Source organism: Phalacrocorax aristotelis, chromosome 2 (genome assembly GCF_949628215.1).
Source record: "Phalacrocorax aristotelis chromosome 2, bGulAri2.1, whole genome shotgun sequence".
Lineage (NCBI taxonomy): Eukaryota > Metazoa > Chordata > Aves > Suliformes > Phalacrocoracidae > Phalacrocorax > Phalacrocorax aristotelis.
The window spans coordinates 20,258,371-20,275,792 of NC_134277.1; the positions used below are offsets into that span (position 1 = coordinate 20,258,371).

Here is a 17,422-nt window from a genome sequence, read left to right on the forward strand (position 1 = left end):
CAGGGCAACACTTTTCCATGTTCGACCATTTTGGGAAGTGAAGATCAGAGAAAGATCTTTCCAAACCCCTTCTAGCTTGTCCCTATGGCATCTTATACCAGTCATTTAGCCATGGTTTAGGAGGGAATTGGAACATGTTAGGGAGCCTTTGGAGAAGAGAGACCCAATCTGACACTCCCCCAGTTCTGGCAGCTGGCCAGGGGCTGGGAAGCGCTGGCAGGCAATGGGATCACTTTGGGACTCACTGCTGCTGTCTCCAGTTCAACCATGGCAGAGGCGCATTTCCCTCCCGTTCCTGGCCTTAGTCTCAGGCAGTGTTTGCTGCTGAGGAGGACAGGTGATCAATGGAGTTCTCCCTGAAGTATCTGAGAAATGAAGGAGGGTGAGATAAAGGGATTAGTCCTGAAACTTGCATGTTTTAATGTAATTGACATTGATTTAACTGGTGCTTTTTTAAAGACAAAATGAAATTAAAAAAGAACAATCAATATCTTCCTTGCAGCTCTCTGTTATTGGTACTATCCCAAAATGCAGCAATTTTGAGGTGGTGGGAACTGAACCAGCACAGGTCCGTTGCCGTGCCATCTTCCTTGGGCTCTGGAGGAGGGGAGCGGGTACCTGGGCCATGCACCCTGGGGAGCAGAAAGCATTAGGCTTGTCTGCCCGAGCCTTGTCATTCTCTCTGTTATCCACTTTATTGCAAGCCGCTGCTTGTTTAAAATGAGCGTGGTGGTGGAAGAGGCAGGTCCCGTTCATGCCAACACCCATGATCCACATTTGAAGTGGCACACCGGCAGATCAGATCCTCTGTTTTTGCCTGCAACAAAAGCCTGACCTGCAGTCCCCCAAACCGGCATGACAGGTCTTCCTCAAGGAGAAAACAACCTCCCTGGCTGGAGGTATTTAATTTTTCAGATCTTCAGTGCTGAAAAACCAAATCATTGCCCTGTCATGCCTGTAATATTGCTTCCCATAGTTACAGCATATACCAGGCTTCGTAGCTAGGCAGAGAACAGGCCTGCATTTCTCCCAATAGACTGTTATAAAAGCCAATTAGGCTGTTACTTAATTTTCCTTCTCTTTTTCTCCCTTATGCACAAGGGGAAGCAGTTAAAAGTCTCCCCTAGCTACATTATGTAAATTTTCAAGTAAATTCTCCCTGCATGGTAATTCAGTGGGTTTATTGTTAAAAATGTCACCTGACTCCAGCACATACACAAGCTGCACCCAGGGAAGGGTCACTCATCAAAAGCACCATGTCTTGTTAGATGCAAGTAGATGGGGGAGAAGCTCCTCAGCTCCTCCTGTAGCATTACTTTGCACCGAGGCAGCAGCAGCAGCATGTGTGTAGGTGGGTGAAGGTGAGAGTAGCAGGGAAGCAGTCACGGTCCAGACTATGCTGCTAATATTTATTCGGACTCTAACCATTTCCTAGCCCAGGTTCTGCCTTGACTGACAGCTTGGGGGACAAGCAGAGCATCACATAATGCCTATGCTGGCAGATACTGAGCAGTCAGCCAGGAAGCAGTGAGGTGCAGAAATCAAATTAACTCTGTTCAAATTCAAACCTCTGCTTAAGCAGCTTTTGTTAATAAAGTCCCTTGACATTACTACGTATGGAAGAAAGCACTGAAATAGCGGTATTTTTATTTTATATACATTTTTATGCAATCAGTTTTCCTCTGCTCATTTTGTCACACCTAATATATGTCCATTCCTATGCGATGTTCCCATTGAAACATACGGGAGCTCAGCATATAAGAATTTGGCTTGGACCTGTCATATGTAGTGGTACTGTGTGCCCTGGTCCCCAGAGAATGAAGAAAAGGGACCGGCAGGTGCGCACTCTCTGGCGGCCTCCATTGTCCCCACAGAAATCCTCACGCTTTCATAGGAGATGATCACAGGAACTCCACATCCTTCCTCAGCAGAGCCTTCCCCCTCCTCTAACAGACTTGATACAACTCCACAGCTAGTTTCTAGCCACTCAGATGTGATGAAATTCTCAGCTCCTACTATATGGAGATACTGTTTCCATGTGGAAACACTAACCAGAGATGTGCAGTAATGCTCTGGTGCTGAATTCCAACAATGGAAAGGGATTTCAGCAAAAATTATTAGTAGCAGAAGTGCCAAAGCATCCTGGAAAAGGGTATTTCTGGTTTCCAGAGGAGCAGGGAGAGTTAATGCAGATCTGAAATGCCACGAAGCTGACCCACGGATTCTGCTGAGATTCATTTGTGGAGTGGCCTGATGTGATTCAGGGCAAAGACATCATCAGAAATAATGAACACAAAACTTCTTGCCTTGTTTGCTTTATGATTTAATATCTATTTTTGCTACTCATAAGCCATAGGATACCTAATTATTCTGACCCCTGTTTTTAGAAAAAAATAGGTCATCTTTGTGGACTAGCTTAAACAGGAGCCTTCTGCTTGAGTCTAAGGATAGAACAGAACAGAACAGAACAGAATAGAATAGAATAGAATAGAATAGAGTTCCAGTTGGAAGGGACCTACAGGTTTGTTAAACTGTGACAAATGCTTTGAGTTGGATTAGACCAAGTGTCCTCCATAGGTCCTGTCCAGCATAAATTATTCTAGGATTCTACTTTGAGAAATTTTTTGCAAAACGAGTGAAGGCATGAATTCAAAGTGAAGTGGATATTTTGCAATTAGTCCTTGACTGTAAACTCTACTGTTCAATCGGGCCACCTGTTCAGATAAATTTCATCCACCTTGGAAAGTAGACACGCACTCTGGGATGGAGTGAGTGCGCCTGCAGGGGCAGCTATTGGGAAGCAACAGCTCCAGGCTATTTCCCTGGATTGCCCCGTTCATCCACTATATCATACTACCCAAGTTCCTTGAGCCACATGGACAGTAACAATACATTCCCCAAACTTGTGTGTGATTTCTTATCCCTCGCACCTCAAGGTAGTGAAGAACTGTGATGGTTCTTCTTCCACCCAGTGCCCAAAGCCTGAACAAAGCATTGAATGAACAGTTATTTGGCAGCAACCGCTGTAGCAGCAGCTTTCTGCAGGTTATCTTAATGGATTTATCACCCTGAACTAAGCCCTGACCATCTGTTCTATCCTCTAATTACAAGTGCAGAAAAAGCTAATGCATGATTGCATCATAAAAAAGTGAAATATAAGTGATTTAAGAGTGGGATATGTCATGCTTCACACGCCAATTGGGAGAAATTGCTCTCCCTCCAATAGACTGATTTCCCTGATAACAGAGTTTACCTCTTTCCCAGCAAACAGGAATTCCTGAGGAGTAGGGCTCACCAGAACAAGTCTGATTCCCACACACTCATCTTAGATGCGTTTTAAAATTTCAGGTTCACATAAGTGCAGTTATCCTTCTGTCTTAGATGAGCTCCCAAAAATGTATTTTAAATGCATTTTCTAATCAGGGGAAGCATAAACTCATGCTCCTTAAAAATCCCCTAAAACTCTGCATTTCCTCCATCTCACTTTTGCTGTGATGAAGGCATGGCTGGTAGAGTCGCCCACTCATTTTGTGCTGGTAGCTCACCTTCACTGCAATGCTCTTGTTTTGGAAGACAGGCAGAAAGCAGGGGGCTGAGCACATGCCCTGCTTCTCATGAATGACCTTAAATTCTTTTCTACCGCCACTGTCCGAGATGCCGGCGGTGGTAATGGTTTAGCTGGGCGTTCAAGTTCTGATTCATTTGGTGTTGTGTGGGTAAGGACACCTGGCAATGTCTGTCCTTTGTCCTCTGGAAAACTTATACTAAAAATGGATGCAACTAACAGGTTAAGTTGAGGGGCCAAGAAGTAATACCTTGGGCCTCTCTATTTTTTATGGGGTGTACGCTTTTGCCACCAACACCTCTTCCCAGCGTGAAGCATTGTGCCCTGGGTCTGCAGCAGCTTCAGCAGAGCCTTCAGCAGTGCCAAAGGCTGTGAACTGGCTTACGGGGGGGTTTGATGGGGCACTCAAACACACTGCTGGCTCCCTGCAAGAGGTACTTGTCTCATGGCTCAACAGGGAGGCTGGACTTGCCTCTTGATTTGAGTTAGGTGAGAATTATGGAGTACAGTCCTTGGTCTTTGGCATGCTCGCCAGTTACCTGTCGGAAAAACTAGCATTCTGTCCTCAGGGCATGAGCTGGTTTTCCATTTCATGAAAACGGAGTGCCTGGTGGCAGCCTGGCCCAGCATTCCCTGCTACCGCAGGAATTGGATTTGGGGTGTCCTTTCCAGAGCCCATCTGAGCAACTCTGGGCTGAGAAAAAACTTCTACTCCAGCCGCATGTGATATCAGGGCTGGCCAAATCTGCAGGGACAACTACCCCTATGGGAACTTTAGGTTAGGAGCCTTTTAAAAGACAGAATGTAGTGAGTCAATGCTGCTGCTGTCAATGTTTTGGTCCGTATTTGCTATGTAGGAAGAGGGTAGAAAGGATCAGAGTGGCCTCTAGATTTTACACAGAACTCTCGTTTCCACACAGTACTACCATTCACCTAGCAGGGAAAAATACTGCTACATCAGGTATTGCTAGCATGTTCATTAGCATGCATTGCTTTAATTTTTGAGTGGCAAGCAAAGACACCTTCCCAGCATACCTAATATTCAGTGGCATTTTGGTACCAAAAATGAGCACAGACTTGACCGGAATCTCTGCTCCTGTTTACTGTTGTAGTCCCCTGGTCAGCAAATACACAACAAGTGGCAAGAAGGCACTAAATTGCTGGTGCCCCTTCCTTATCCCTCCTCTATCTTACGGTAACCAAAGCTACAGACTAATCCCTGAGGGAATGACTGTGGCTTTCTGATCGGAGGTTTTGCTCTGAAGAAGGCACCCTAACCAATGAGCAGCGTGCTACTTGGCACATGTAGCACTGCATCCTGAACTCGCCCTGTGTTTCACGTCAGTTTAGAAGCGTGCCACAGGCTACATAAACAGTTGGCTGGCGGAAACTGTCACAAGGTACTTGCACCCAACATAACATTTGGCGCAGTGCTGCAAAGCCCTCGTCCCTGTTAATTCCCAGTACTTAGCTTTCTTGTCATTGGGAATTCCTAGAGGAATTTAATACCTGAACAGCTCTGAGCTCATCCAGTGTTTAGTCTTATGGTCCCTGATTTCTCAAAAATATGTTTATACCTAAGGGTCAGCCTTTAGTTATCTAGCTCTCTTTTTGGTACTGCAGCTCCCATTAATAGCAGGTGGATCTAAGGTTAAACTCACTCACATTAGAAGTCTACAGCAAAAATAGTGTTACGAAAAGAAATTGGCACTCACAGCATGTGATTCTTCTGTATCCTCTACCACAGATAAACTGTGTCTTAAGAGTGCCTATTTGTCAGAGAATACGCTAGTTTTCCAACTTAGAAAATTAGATAGCATTACCAAAGTCTCTTACATCTTGGGACACTGAGCAGACTTCCACCCTTTCATAATTGGTTCCCTAATGCCAATTAAAACTAATGACTTGACATTTTGAAAAGCCTTTTGACTCTTGAATACCTTTTTGACACCTGGCCTTTAAGGAATCTTCTTTCAGATTCTGTCATTAAAAGCATCTTGTTTACAGAATTTTATATTAAAAAGGACTTAAAAACATGCTGTGGCGTGGTTTTTTTTTCAAATCCTTCTTGTAAGCAGGAAGCACTACTGATCTGTAGAATACTGTAGGTTAGAAAACACCTGAGAGGAATATCAGAAAGTGGCAATCCAGGGACGACATCTGGAAACAGCAAGAGAGAGCAGCAACAAAGAAACGGGGAACACTTAGTTGATGAGCTGTAGTTTAGATATGGGACCAGCGCGTGCTGAAGTGTCTGGTCAGGTGATTAGATCAACCTCTCTTGCAACAGAAGGGTGAACTGGTTTTGGAACAGTTTCAGTTCCACAAGAAGTTAGCACCATGCTTTAAAGCAAACTGGTGCAATGCTGGCACCACAAAAGGGAAAGATGTTTACACACTGTGGAGTCCATGGAGGAGTTTGCTATTTTTGGCAGTTTTATGCAGCATGGATGAGGGAGTGAGAAGCAACAGTGGACAGCTCTAAAGTTTTATGTAGTCTGGAAAAGGCTTGCTCACAGGTAGGCCTCCATGCAAAACCTAACAACACCGCACTTTCTAGAAGACTCTTTTGCTGAAGAACCTTTTTTGTCTCAGTCTAAAATAGGCAAGGCAACCTTGCACAGACCAAGCATTAGGACTGCTAGAAGACAGGGTCAAAGAAATCCTCTGCTGTACTCACTTGCAAGGTAGGACGAGAACAAGGAGAGCTGGTCGTAAACAGCAGTTAAGCAGCTGGGTATAGCCTGGGCAAAGGGCTGCATGAGCAACAGGATCTGCTGCCTACTTTGATATGACTGGTTTTCTCATCTTGCTGTGTTTCCCCAACATTCATCTGACTTCAGGCAAGAGCTGGCTTCAGTTATGCTTTGTACATGGTTTCCACAGATGACATCTTAGCATGTCAGTGAAACATCAATGAGCTGGAAGAACAAGCTGGTTCATTAGCATGCAAATAAGCTCATTCCTTAATGAGAGAAAAGCTTTTACTAGCTCATTGTGTCTCCAATGCACTAATTTCTTCCATGTCCTACAAATAACATTTTTATAGGTCAAAGACACATATATGCAGATGTCTTTCCCTTTGTGTTTCCGTCATTTCTGCACGTAGTCTACCTATACCTAAAATGTTAATTCTGTCTGGGTGATAGTGGGTAAGAAAGGCTAGATAAAGTCATTCCAATATTTCTGATATCTTTCAGGGTCAGAGCCATTGTTTGTATAATAGAAAAATAATTAGCTCATTAAGAGGGCTAAAAAGCTGTTAATTTATCTGCAAAGTTCTGCTGTAATAGCTGCACTGGTAAAAACTGTGAAAAAAAATCATGCCCCAAGTCCAAGTAGCTGTATTGCAAAGCCCATGGCAAAATGCTGGAGCCGAGTCCTTTGGTCGTTTCCCTTTGCCGTGGTTCAGCCCCAGTCGGCCAACTAAACACCACGCAGCCACTTGCTCACTCCCCCCACCCCTGTGGGATGGGGGAGAGAATCGGAAGAGCAAAAGCAAAAAAAAAACCTTGTGGGTTAAGAACAATTTAATAATTAAAATAAAATAATAATTATAATAATGATTATGATAATAATAACATTAATTCTAATATAATAAAAAGGAAAAGGGAAAAAGGGAAAAAAGCAGAAACTCAAACGATATAACCACTCACCACCTGCCGAGCGATGCTGCCCGTCCCCGAGCCGCGATTGCTGGTTCCCTCCCCACCCAGCTCCTCCCAGGTAACATACTGGGCGTGACATTACATGATATGGAATATCCCTTTGGCCACTTTGAATCCACTCTCTTAGCTGTGCCCCCTCCCCTCCTGGCTTCTTGTGCACCCGGCAGAGCATGGGAAGCTGGAAAAGTCCTTGGCTAGTACCAGCACTACCCAGCAACAACCAAAACATCGGTGTGTTATCAACATTGTTTTCATGCTAAGTCCAAAGCACAGCACTGTGCCAGCTGCATGAAGAAAATTAACTCTATCCCAGCTAAAACCATGACACCCTCTGTGCCATCTGGAGAGAGGTGCAGCTGCCTGGGAGGAGAGGAGATACCTTGGCACAGCTGTGGTGGTAGAGGGTTCGCTTTCTGGATGTGCGAGTAGGTGTTTGTCTGTGTGTATCTGTGCTGTATTACACATTTTCATCTCTACATCGTGCTTCATCGTGTTTTGGATATGTTGATCAGCACTCAGCAGTTAACACGTTTTAGCTGATCAGTGATGCCCACTTCTGCTATCCACAGGCACAGTCTTGCCTCCCAGAGCTCACTGCATGGCCAGCCCCACTTCTCAGCGTTTGGGTGGCATCTCTCTGGCCTGTAGGGCTGCAAATGTCCAGTGCCTCACAGAGATCCAATGTACAGCATTGAAAGAGATCTTTTTTAGCTTCTGTAGTTCAGGTAAATAGCTTACATGGGCGAAAAAGAGGTCTTTTGTCAGGGCGTGGTAAGGGTTTTGCTGTTGCTGCACTATGAGCAAAGTTTGTTGAGGAGAGACTGGCCATAGATTTGGGGATTTTTTTCCTGCAAAGCAGTGCCCGTGGTTCACAACCACTGTAGCCCACAGTCAAACAGCTCTTTATCTGTGTGTTTCCTTCCCTGTGGTGAAAAGATGAAACCACTTTGCAACTGACTTCGTTCTGCTCCAGAGCAGCCAGATCCCAGTAGCAGCAGTGCCGATGCCTTTCCCGTCCAGCAGCCCGGAGCCTGAGCACCCGCCCTCGCCTGCCCGCACGGCAGTGGGCTTATGCAGCAGGAGGTGGGTCTGAACTCGGCCTCGCTACCCTGAGCAGCGCCCGCATGCCCCATGCGATATCCCGGTGCCAGTAGTGGATCACCCAGCTGATCATCCTACTGCTGGGCAAAGCAACCCCTCCAGGGCAGGGGTGCTGGCCTGGGGTTGTTTCAGAAGCGAGGGGGCAAAGCAGCATGCAGGCGAGTTCAGGGGTCTTGGAGGAAGGGCCCTGGGAGCTTGAATCCCACCTGCCCAGGCACTCTGTAGCTCCCTGGGATCCCACCACCAGCTGTGGAAACTCTGCTAAGCATCCCTGGAGCAGCTCCTAGCCTCCCTGGCCACCCCCTTCCCAGTATGGCTTGTTGGATAGGCATGCCTTAACATATAGAAGGCAAACATGCGGGAACACGGGTGAACACACACCCAGCCAATGCAGGTCTTTCAGGTCACGTGTGCTGATGTGTGCTGCTATACTTTTGCTGCTGCATATGGAAAAGTCCTCCAGAGAAAATGCAGAGAGTAAAAAACACAAAAGGAGAGAAATTGAAGGAAAGGACAGACAGAGGAGGTTGACAGCAAGATGATGCTGTTACACAGGCCAATATCATGAATAGCTTACTGGTCATCTTCGATGACGCTCTTATTCTATACATAATAACTTTTTGAACACACTTTGATTGTCTCAGAGCTATGGTTTCCAGCAAGCATTGTGCTTTCCCGGTTCCCTGCTGGTCTGGTTGCTGTGGCTGGGCCGTGCTGCAGCAGGCGCGTGTGTGTCGGGCTGCAGGGGCACCCTGTGTGGGGGCTGCACTGCCCAGTGTTTTGGGACAGGACACCCCCGCTCTTACCACTAAGCAATGTTTTGGGGTTTTTTTAAGGATAAAGAAGGATACCATATCTTTTTACTAGTTCAACTCAATTGTCGAAAATACCCACCCTGTGACATGAGGGGTCATTGTTAAGATGGTGAGGATATATACTAATGGGCGCACAGACTGGATGTGAGAATGCTTCTTCCTGTTACCTGTGGCTTGACCCAAGTAATTCTTCACTGTCCGCAGCGGCTGTCATTTTGGTTTGTGCCGTGTTCCTCTGTGACAGCTGTCACTGAACAGGCCATGCTGGTTACTTGTTTGTAACTCACATCTCCGGGGCAGGGGCTGGCAGCCCCGGGGCTGGGTGAAATGGGGTCCTCTGCCGTGGGCACGGGTGGAGATCATGGTCCCAGGCAAGATGGGTCAGGGCCATTAAGGCCTGTTTCTTTACTCTTCTGAAAATTGATCTTTATCACAGGAATTTTTAGCCAATACCTCATGCTGTAGCACCAAATAGCCCAGGGGCCCAAACCTGCTATTGCTGCTTGAACCATCATCTCCCTGCTGGCTGTAGCTGTCGTGTGGTGGTACCTTGTTATGGAAAAAAAAATGGATTATGAAGAATGAAAACCTTTCTAGTATAAAGTCAATTGATCTGAATGACTAAATCAATAAACGTGACTCTGCTGACTGCTCATTTTCATACACCAGCGAAACCCTTGAGTGTTTAAACAGAGCTGCTGCTAAACCTCTATGCTGCCGCTCGAAGATCTGTAGCGCCAAGAACTCTGGCACAGGATTAGAAAGCCCCTTTTCACAACCAGCCTCTGAGGGCAGAGAAGGCATAGCAACTGGAGACCACCTTGGGGAGCTTGTGGAACCCTATAAACCAAACTAGTCAAGATTACTGTGAAAGACTCTTTTTTTTTTCCCATTTTGGCCAGCTAGTTAGTCCTGATGCCATGGGAATGAAAACATGGGAACGAAGGAATTAAGCTTGGAGGATGTGTTCTCCTAGTTAATCAAGGAAGATACCAGAGGTATAAGAGCTGTGCATTTATTATTATTTCATAAGTCTTGAACTCTGGATTCGTCTTTATTGTATACATCCTATTCTTCAGATTCTTTGGTGAGTCTTCTTTTATCTTCCGCTAAGATCAGAGCACATACATGAAATGGGTGAAGTTCACGGAATCAAAAAGGCATCTCCTGGATATTTGGACCTTCTACCTAGTGAAGCATAGGAGCTGTCATTTCTTGCAGCATTTAGCAACTCGGATGGCACAAAAGCATAATGGGCAAATCCTTTATCGCATAAGGAAATTGTGTATTTCAAAGGCCTGGAGGATGAGTCACTATGTCATGTTGAGCATATAATCTCCAGACCAGAGACAACCTTTTTTCTGATGAGTCAGTTTGGAATCTCCTGTTTGTTCACCTGTCACACGGCAATGGAGTTCTCTGTCATGGAATCATAAGGAAACCTTGACTCATGTTAGGGTTCAGGAAGGCCACGGAGCTATACAGAGCGTCCTGAGATCTACGATATTGATACAGCTCAGGCTTGCCACTGTAACCACTGATTTTGCAGCTAAACCAGAGACTTTTAAAGACACCTTATTAGACTTTGCATAGTAAGATTCTCAAAATCTGCTGCACTTGCTCCTCCATATGCCTTCATCCTAGGAAATCATGTAGCTAAATGTTCAGTAATTGTCAGTTGTAAATGGATTATTAGGACCTATAAAGAGAAAAAAGAGAATACATCACAAACTCTTCAATATTGTATGGAGGTCTAGTCTCATCTCTAAAAATACGGTATAACTGAAAGAGAGAAAAGTAAGGAACAGCACAATGACCAAGGTATGGGTGGGAGGCTGCACAAGAAGTGATTAAATATACCCTGCATGTGAGTATACTTAGGGAAGAGTACACTGAAGGAAGATAGGATGGAGACCCATAGAAACACAAGCCTTATGGTGAAGCTAAGTAGGAAATGAATGTCCACTGTCTCTTCTACTACAAAAGCTAGGAGATATTAAATGAAAGCAGGAGACGACAAGTTGAGAATACATGAAAGGAGATGCTGCTTTGGACAACTGTAAATACATCTAAGTAGGCACAAAGCAAGTCCCTGAACTGCAAACAGATGAACACTACCAAAGTACTCTGGAAACGTATAAATGTGTTTGTGCCATGTTCTTAACCTTTTCTATATTGACCATGGCTGGAGATGGGCTGCTTGGTTGGACAGACTCTTTGCTTGAGCCTGGACGTTCATTCTTATTTTTTCTTCTTCTACTTTGCTGCGATTGTGTGTGTTGTCTCCAGGCTTTGAATGGGATTTTTTTTTGCTTATTTTCAGTGTTCTGAAGGAAAATTGGTACTGCCAAGGAGTTCTTGGAGAGAAGACTCCAGAATAAACCAGCAAGAGAGCTATGAATATAATAAATGTATTAATGCACTTTTCTATCTTAACTAAGTTGGCATGTTAGCCAATAAATGTCTGCTGCTTCTGCACCATCTCCATTTTGACACTGTGTTGATAATGAGCTGGATTTATAGAGGAATGAATCATGTAGTAGAACTGCAGATTCATGCAAAGAAGCTATGGATGAAATAATATGTCACCATGCAAAACCCCTAATTACTAAAAATACTTTTAAAATTTGTTTTTCCCTAAAGCCAAGTTTGATGTAAAAAATAACAGAATAAAAGTTCCTCCTCAATCTGAAAAGAACACCTGTTTTTCTCTAAAAGCCTTGGATTCTTCTCAGGATCCAGAATTAATCAGCAACAGAGATTTACTGGAGCAGGAGTTCATTTCAATCTCTACTATGCAAGGGAGTACACAGTCTGAGGGGTTGATGTTCTGCCATTGCTGTAGTTTATCAGTGGGTAATCAGAAACTATTTGAAGTGTGTAAATTCTATAAATTACACAGCAGTTGTTCCCTGTTAGCATAAAGATAAAACAAATGTAAGGTAACCTCAGTGCTCCTACTGCTCGGGGATCAAGGGCAATGGAAGGGAAGCATGGAAGTGCTGGTACTGCTGCTGCCAGTGATCTGTACTGCCTCTGCACCTGCTTGGGGAAAATCAGAGGAATCTGTTTCTGCAGCAAGGTATTTACCAGAAGCACCCCTCGCAAACATCTCAGCCAAAAACTGGGCTGAAAAGCCTGGAATTATCGACTCAGAATCCCCTTAGCCACAATGGTTCCGGCACACACAGAAAAAGCAAAGGCAGAGAAGTGGGCAGGATCAAAGCGTTAGACCCTCTCATACCAAAAGCTCTAATGCAACTTGAAATCACATCAACAGTGCCATCAATTTCGGTTGGCCTGCTGCTTTGCTGGTTCATGTTTATTAGAAGGATAAAAATCATGTCTGACCTTTCATCAGCACAGTCCAGTTTTGTATTCCTTGTTCTGCAGATGTGCTATGTATTAAACATTGTGTTTTTCAAGGCCAAATCAAAACCAAAATAATTTTTTAAGATAATGAATGGCAGAGGGGTGTGTGCACACGCAGGTGTGGTGTGTCAGTTCCAGATGCCTTGGAATAGACCCTACAGGAAGCAGCAAGCTGAGCTTCATACAGTCAGTATGAAGCCAAGTAGTTCTGTTGTCCGAAAAGCAGATTTGTTGCCCGGTATGCAATGAGTCAATGATCACACACACAGAAGAGACATTGCTAATTTACTTCAGGGTTGTGCAAGCCTGGGTGCTCGGTGGTTTTCCACAAATCAAGCACCCCAAAGCCGGCTCCTTTCTTATATTTATACAATAAATTCATACGTATTCTGCCAATCTAATACGTATTCATTCTAATCTACATAAGTTGTGTAATGGCATTAAGTCACTCCTCTTGGCTCCACTTCAGATCCTTCTGCACATGTATTCCTCTCTTTGGGGGTCCTTGATGGTCTCTGGTGGTCTTCATGGATGAAGTACCCTAACCCTTTTTATCCATAGATATGGTCACATGTCACATAAGGACAACTCAAGGCTATTTTCTCTTGCCAACTCTCCATTATTTTCTTCCAAAACAAACGTTTGTCCTTGATTAAATGGATAACGCTAAGGGCCAAGATATCCTGTCTTTAAGCTTAGGTTAAATATTAAAACACCAAATGCTACATAAGCAATGCTTGATCAAAAAGGAATTTAGATTCATGCTAATTAAACATAGACAATACCTCTTCTTTCCAAGGGGGGTTGTTCTTATGCAGTTCCAGTGAACCAGAGGAACCAAGACTACGGTGTCTTCATGTTAGCTTCTCTCAGAAGCACAGACAAAGATGTGCTTATAAGGATGACTTAGAGGTGCCTCTTTCAAATCAGGATCTACAGTATGCATCACTATCCTGGGATAATCATCTACATACGCTCTCTTTTAAGAAGCTGAGCATGTCTCATTTGGTTTTCATTCTGCACAGCTGCTGGCTATGATGCCTACTTTTGTGTAACTGCCCAGTGGTTACAGCTGTGGAGGAATTAACCTCGTTTCAGTCCCTGTCTTTGTTTAAGACAGCTTTTCACGTTGCAGAGAGTGCCTAACCAGCAGGGTGTTGTTCTAGGTAGGGTACAGTTTCTACATTTTACATAGACACTCACTAAACTATAAGAGTATTTCTGGTAGTGGGCACTGGAGATCCAGACTCTTTTTCTCCCCAAAGGAAAAACCTAACTGTTACCCCTAATATTAGGCTGAAGAGGTTGCTCAACTTTTCTGTTTCTATAGCCTATTAACCCTGCATTCTTTTCTATGAGATAGCAGAACTTCAAAAAGAGATGTGAAGAAGCACTTAGTGCCTAGAATATACCCTGGCAGTTAGGTAGCTGCAGACTGTTTTGCATCAGACTGAAGGCATCAATCCTGACTCTCCTGTGTCCCAAGTGACTGACCTGCCCACTGAACTATTATGTAAGAATAAATATGAGGTCCTTCCCCATCTGCTCCTTAAAAGAAGGTAGGGGATCAAGCCAAATGGTGCATGCTGGGCATGTCCTGGGAATATTTACCCAGCTGAGCCCTGCAGATACTTCTGAACATTTTGTTTTCTGATTCAGATCTGGAATGAATGTGAGCTGGGCTGCTCTTGTCCAGGCTGGGGGAATTCTTAACATGGCATGGGCATAGCTACAGGTCCCTGGGAAGCGTCAAATAAAAAAGTGTGGCATCTCTTGATTTACTGGACGACTGAACTGCAGTTTTCAAAATAACAAACTGGGATTTAAGCGTTTCTGTTCCAATTAGATCTCATTTCTGACACTCAGGTGCATTACAATTTTGAAGTGACAGAAAGCTAATACAAAGACAAAAATTGTGAAAGATAAAACAATCTCCACCCAATATTTTTGGATCATCAAAGTCTGCATTATAAAGCCTGTGTAGTATTTTTTTTGTTTGTTTAGCTAATCATTTTGTATAAAGTAAGCTTGTATGTCTAGAATACAAGTTTCCAAATTTCCATTTTGAAGAACTTACTTTTTGTCTTTTTTAAAAAAATATCGACTTTTATTAGAAACAACAGAAATGGTTTTGTTTTTCAAGACTTCCTAAAACAGAGTAAGTCACACTTTAACATTATGGTTCCAATTCAAAATAATGGAATTCTAATGTAGGAAAACTACACAAAATGTTAGCTAGTAGGAAATTAATTCTTATTTTACTTCCATTTACTGCACTTTCAAAGTTGCAGGTTCCTATATCCAGTCATTCCTGTCAGTGACAGCATAGCACTTTCATCAGTCCCCTACCTGCTACACAGCAATGACAAGAAACACATCCTCACCTTCCACTCACTTCTGCTAGCATATCGTGTATTTTGTTTCCAGAGTTCTTTTTCACTCTGATTTCTAGAGTACTGCTGAACATAAGGTAAAAAAAGGAACATGAGGCCATATAAGTGAATTTACAACAGAAAGATACAATGTTCCCCAAAGGGCTACCAGAAAATCATGCTGCATGTCAGAGGAGGAAGGAGGGGGAGTAGTGGGATCCTGCTCATAAGCAGTAATGAACACAAAAGATTTAAACCTCCTCAGACCAAAGCAGACTATGCAAGTGGCTGAGCTTATACAAACATTAAAAAACTGAAAGAACACAGACCCCAAACTTATCACATTTTGGTGGGCAGGAAGTAAATGCCTTGTTAGCATTCTGAAGTTCAGTTTTGCACAACGTTGTCTCCATTGGCCTAACTTCTGTACAGGACCTTTTCTCAGTTTTCTACAGTAAAGTAAACTCACTTGATAGTGGCACTCCCTGAAATACTTTACTTCAGTACATTCCTGGCACCTTCACCTGAAAGTGTTTATAGAGTGTTCTAGCCCATGTTTTACCTCCCTCAGATACAACATCACAATTCAGCAGCACCATGTTACCAAAGGCTGCAAGAAATACAAATTCCCTGTCCAAAACTGCTCCTTTCTCAGAGCCTATTTTATCTTCAAGTGAAAAACGAAGAATTTAAAGGGAGATTGCAAGCAATAACTTATCAATCATCTGTCTTATCTGTGCCAGGACAAAGAGTGTTTACATTCATCCAGAGTATGTTATTATCCATAATTATTAACTTTGCCAAGTTCCAAGAAATATAAATGGGATATTTTCTACAGAGGCTGAAAGTATACTATTATCTTAGTTCTTCTAACTCTCAGTTCTTGGGTTGTTTCACACAAGAAATTGTCCAGATGTGTTTAGGTGACTTGTTATTTCACCAGATGTCCTATTTTCTTGCTTCATGGACATATAATTCCTATAAATTGTGCATGGGAGTTGAAGGAACATAAGAAAAAAAGAGAATATACTGTATTTTGGAAATAATGCAAACCTATTGAATAAGTTTTATAATGTTAGCACATACCAAATATTATTGATCTACTAAATTTTCATCTGTCGGTCTACAGTTTAGTCTTAAAATAGTACCAAAAATTAATGACATTTCTAAGCATTGAGGTTGGATACCTAAAATATGTTTAATTAATATTTAGGACAACATACCAGATATGCTTCTTTTTGATAACTGGATCTGAAACCCCTTATGTTTAATAAATATTAGCACTGCAAACATCTTTAAAATAGTTTTTTTTGGTGAAATTTGTCAAGATGATTATATATGTTTGTACTGATCTGCCTCTGCACTTCCCTGTTTTATCAAAGAGCCTGGCTCAAACATTAGATCTACAATATACTCTTGAGGAGGGAGCAGAAGCCCAGCTATTCCTTGAGGAGAGTCATCAACCAATTTAACTTCATTCCAAGCTCTGTTATACTTGCCACGAACTAAGCTACAGCCAATGCCAATTCTGTCTGCTATCACCTAAAAAGGAAAGAAAAAGGCATTAATCACAGTTAATACATGTAGCTTGTGCAATATACAGCAAGGCCAAGAGATGCTTAAAAAGAAAACAAATACCTGAAAGGCCAAGAGCTTTCTTGAAACAGACTTTGTACATCTCTAAAGTCTTCCAAAGTGCAAATCTTTATTGTTGGTTCTGCTTAGAAACTGTAGGCTTTTAAATGTGTCTCTACCATATTCTACACACAACATGAAAAATACTCATTTTATCTCTTTTCAGACCCTGATACATTTGTTTATCAGCCAGTCCTTCAGATCTCAAATAAAGTGCAACACCCACAGTACCCAGCAATGTTTTTTTTTCTAGTTGGACGACTTATTTCTGAATAACATTTTGAAGAACTGTGTATACAAGCAGTGGGGTGTAGGTATGTTGCACACATATAGCTAGTATGAAATATTAAGTGTAAAAATGTATCATTTTTATCAGTGTAAGTTTAGGACTGCTGCTTTACTCCAAAGCACATTCCTTGCTTTTCAGCCCTGCAAATTTGGGAAGCAATGAAATATGAGGCAAGCGGCTGCAAGATGAAACACCTGCCTTTGCTCTGTGCTGCGCTGTCACTGACAGACCTATAATGGTTTCCAGCCACAAAACTACTTTCTCAGAATGTGTCTGCTGTGAAGGAATGAAATCCTGAAAGATTTCTAACTTGTTACAAATGGACAAGGATATCCATTGCTTAGACTACTGTGGCTTTTAGAGAGATGATCCATCCCTACAAAGGTTTCTTAGGGCAGCGGAGTGTAAAAGAACATCAGTGCTGCTTCAGCACAATTAATTCATGCCCTCAGACCTCCACAAAATGTGTCAGGAACTTACTTTCCCCATGGATACCATAAATTTAGGATTGCAGTCTTTCTCCTGTGTACTGTTCCCTAGGTCCTTCCTGCTTAATGTGCTAGGCCCTTGCTTCTCTTTTCCTCTCCATCCGAAGAGGAGAAAAG

At 43.0% G+C, this 17,422-nt stretch overlaps 1 protein-coding gene across 1 annotated transcript in view; it reads right to left on the bottom strand.

The window, feature by feature from the left end:
- Positions 1–15,204: 15,204 nt before the first annotated feature.
- ARMC3 (armadillo repeat containing 3) overlaps positions 15,205–17,422 on the bottom strand; it is a 60,622-nt gene continuing 58,404 nt past the window's right edge. The window contains exon 20 of the mRNA XM_075082662.1: positions 15,205–16,435. Within this exon, the coding sequence (XP_074938763.1) occupies positions 16,226–16,435 (210 nt within the window). The 3' untranslated portion in view covers positions 15,205–16,225. The remainder of the gene's footprint in view (positions 16,436–17,422) is intronic.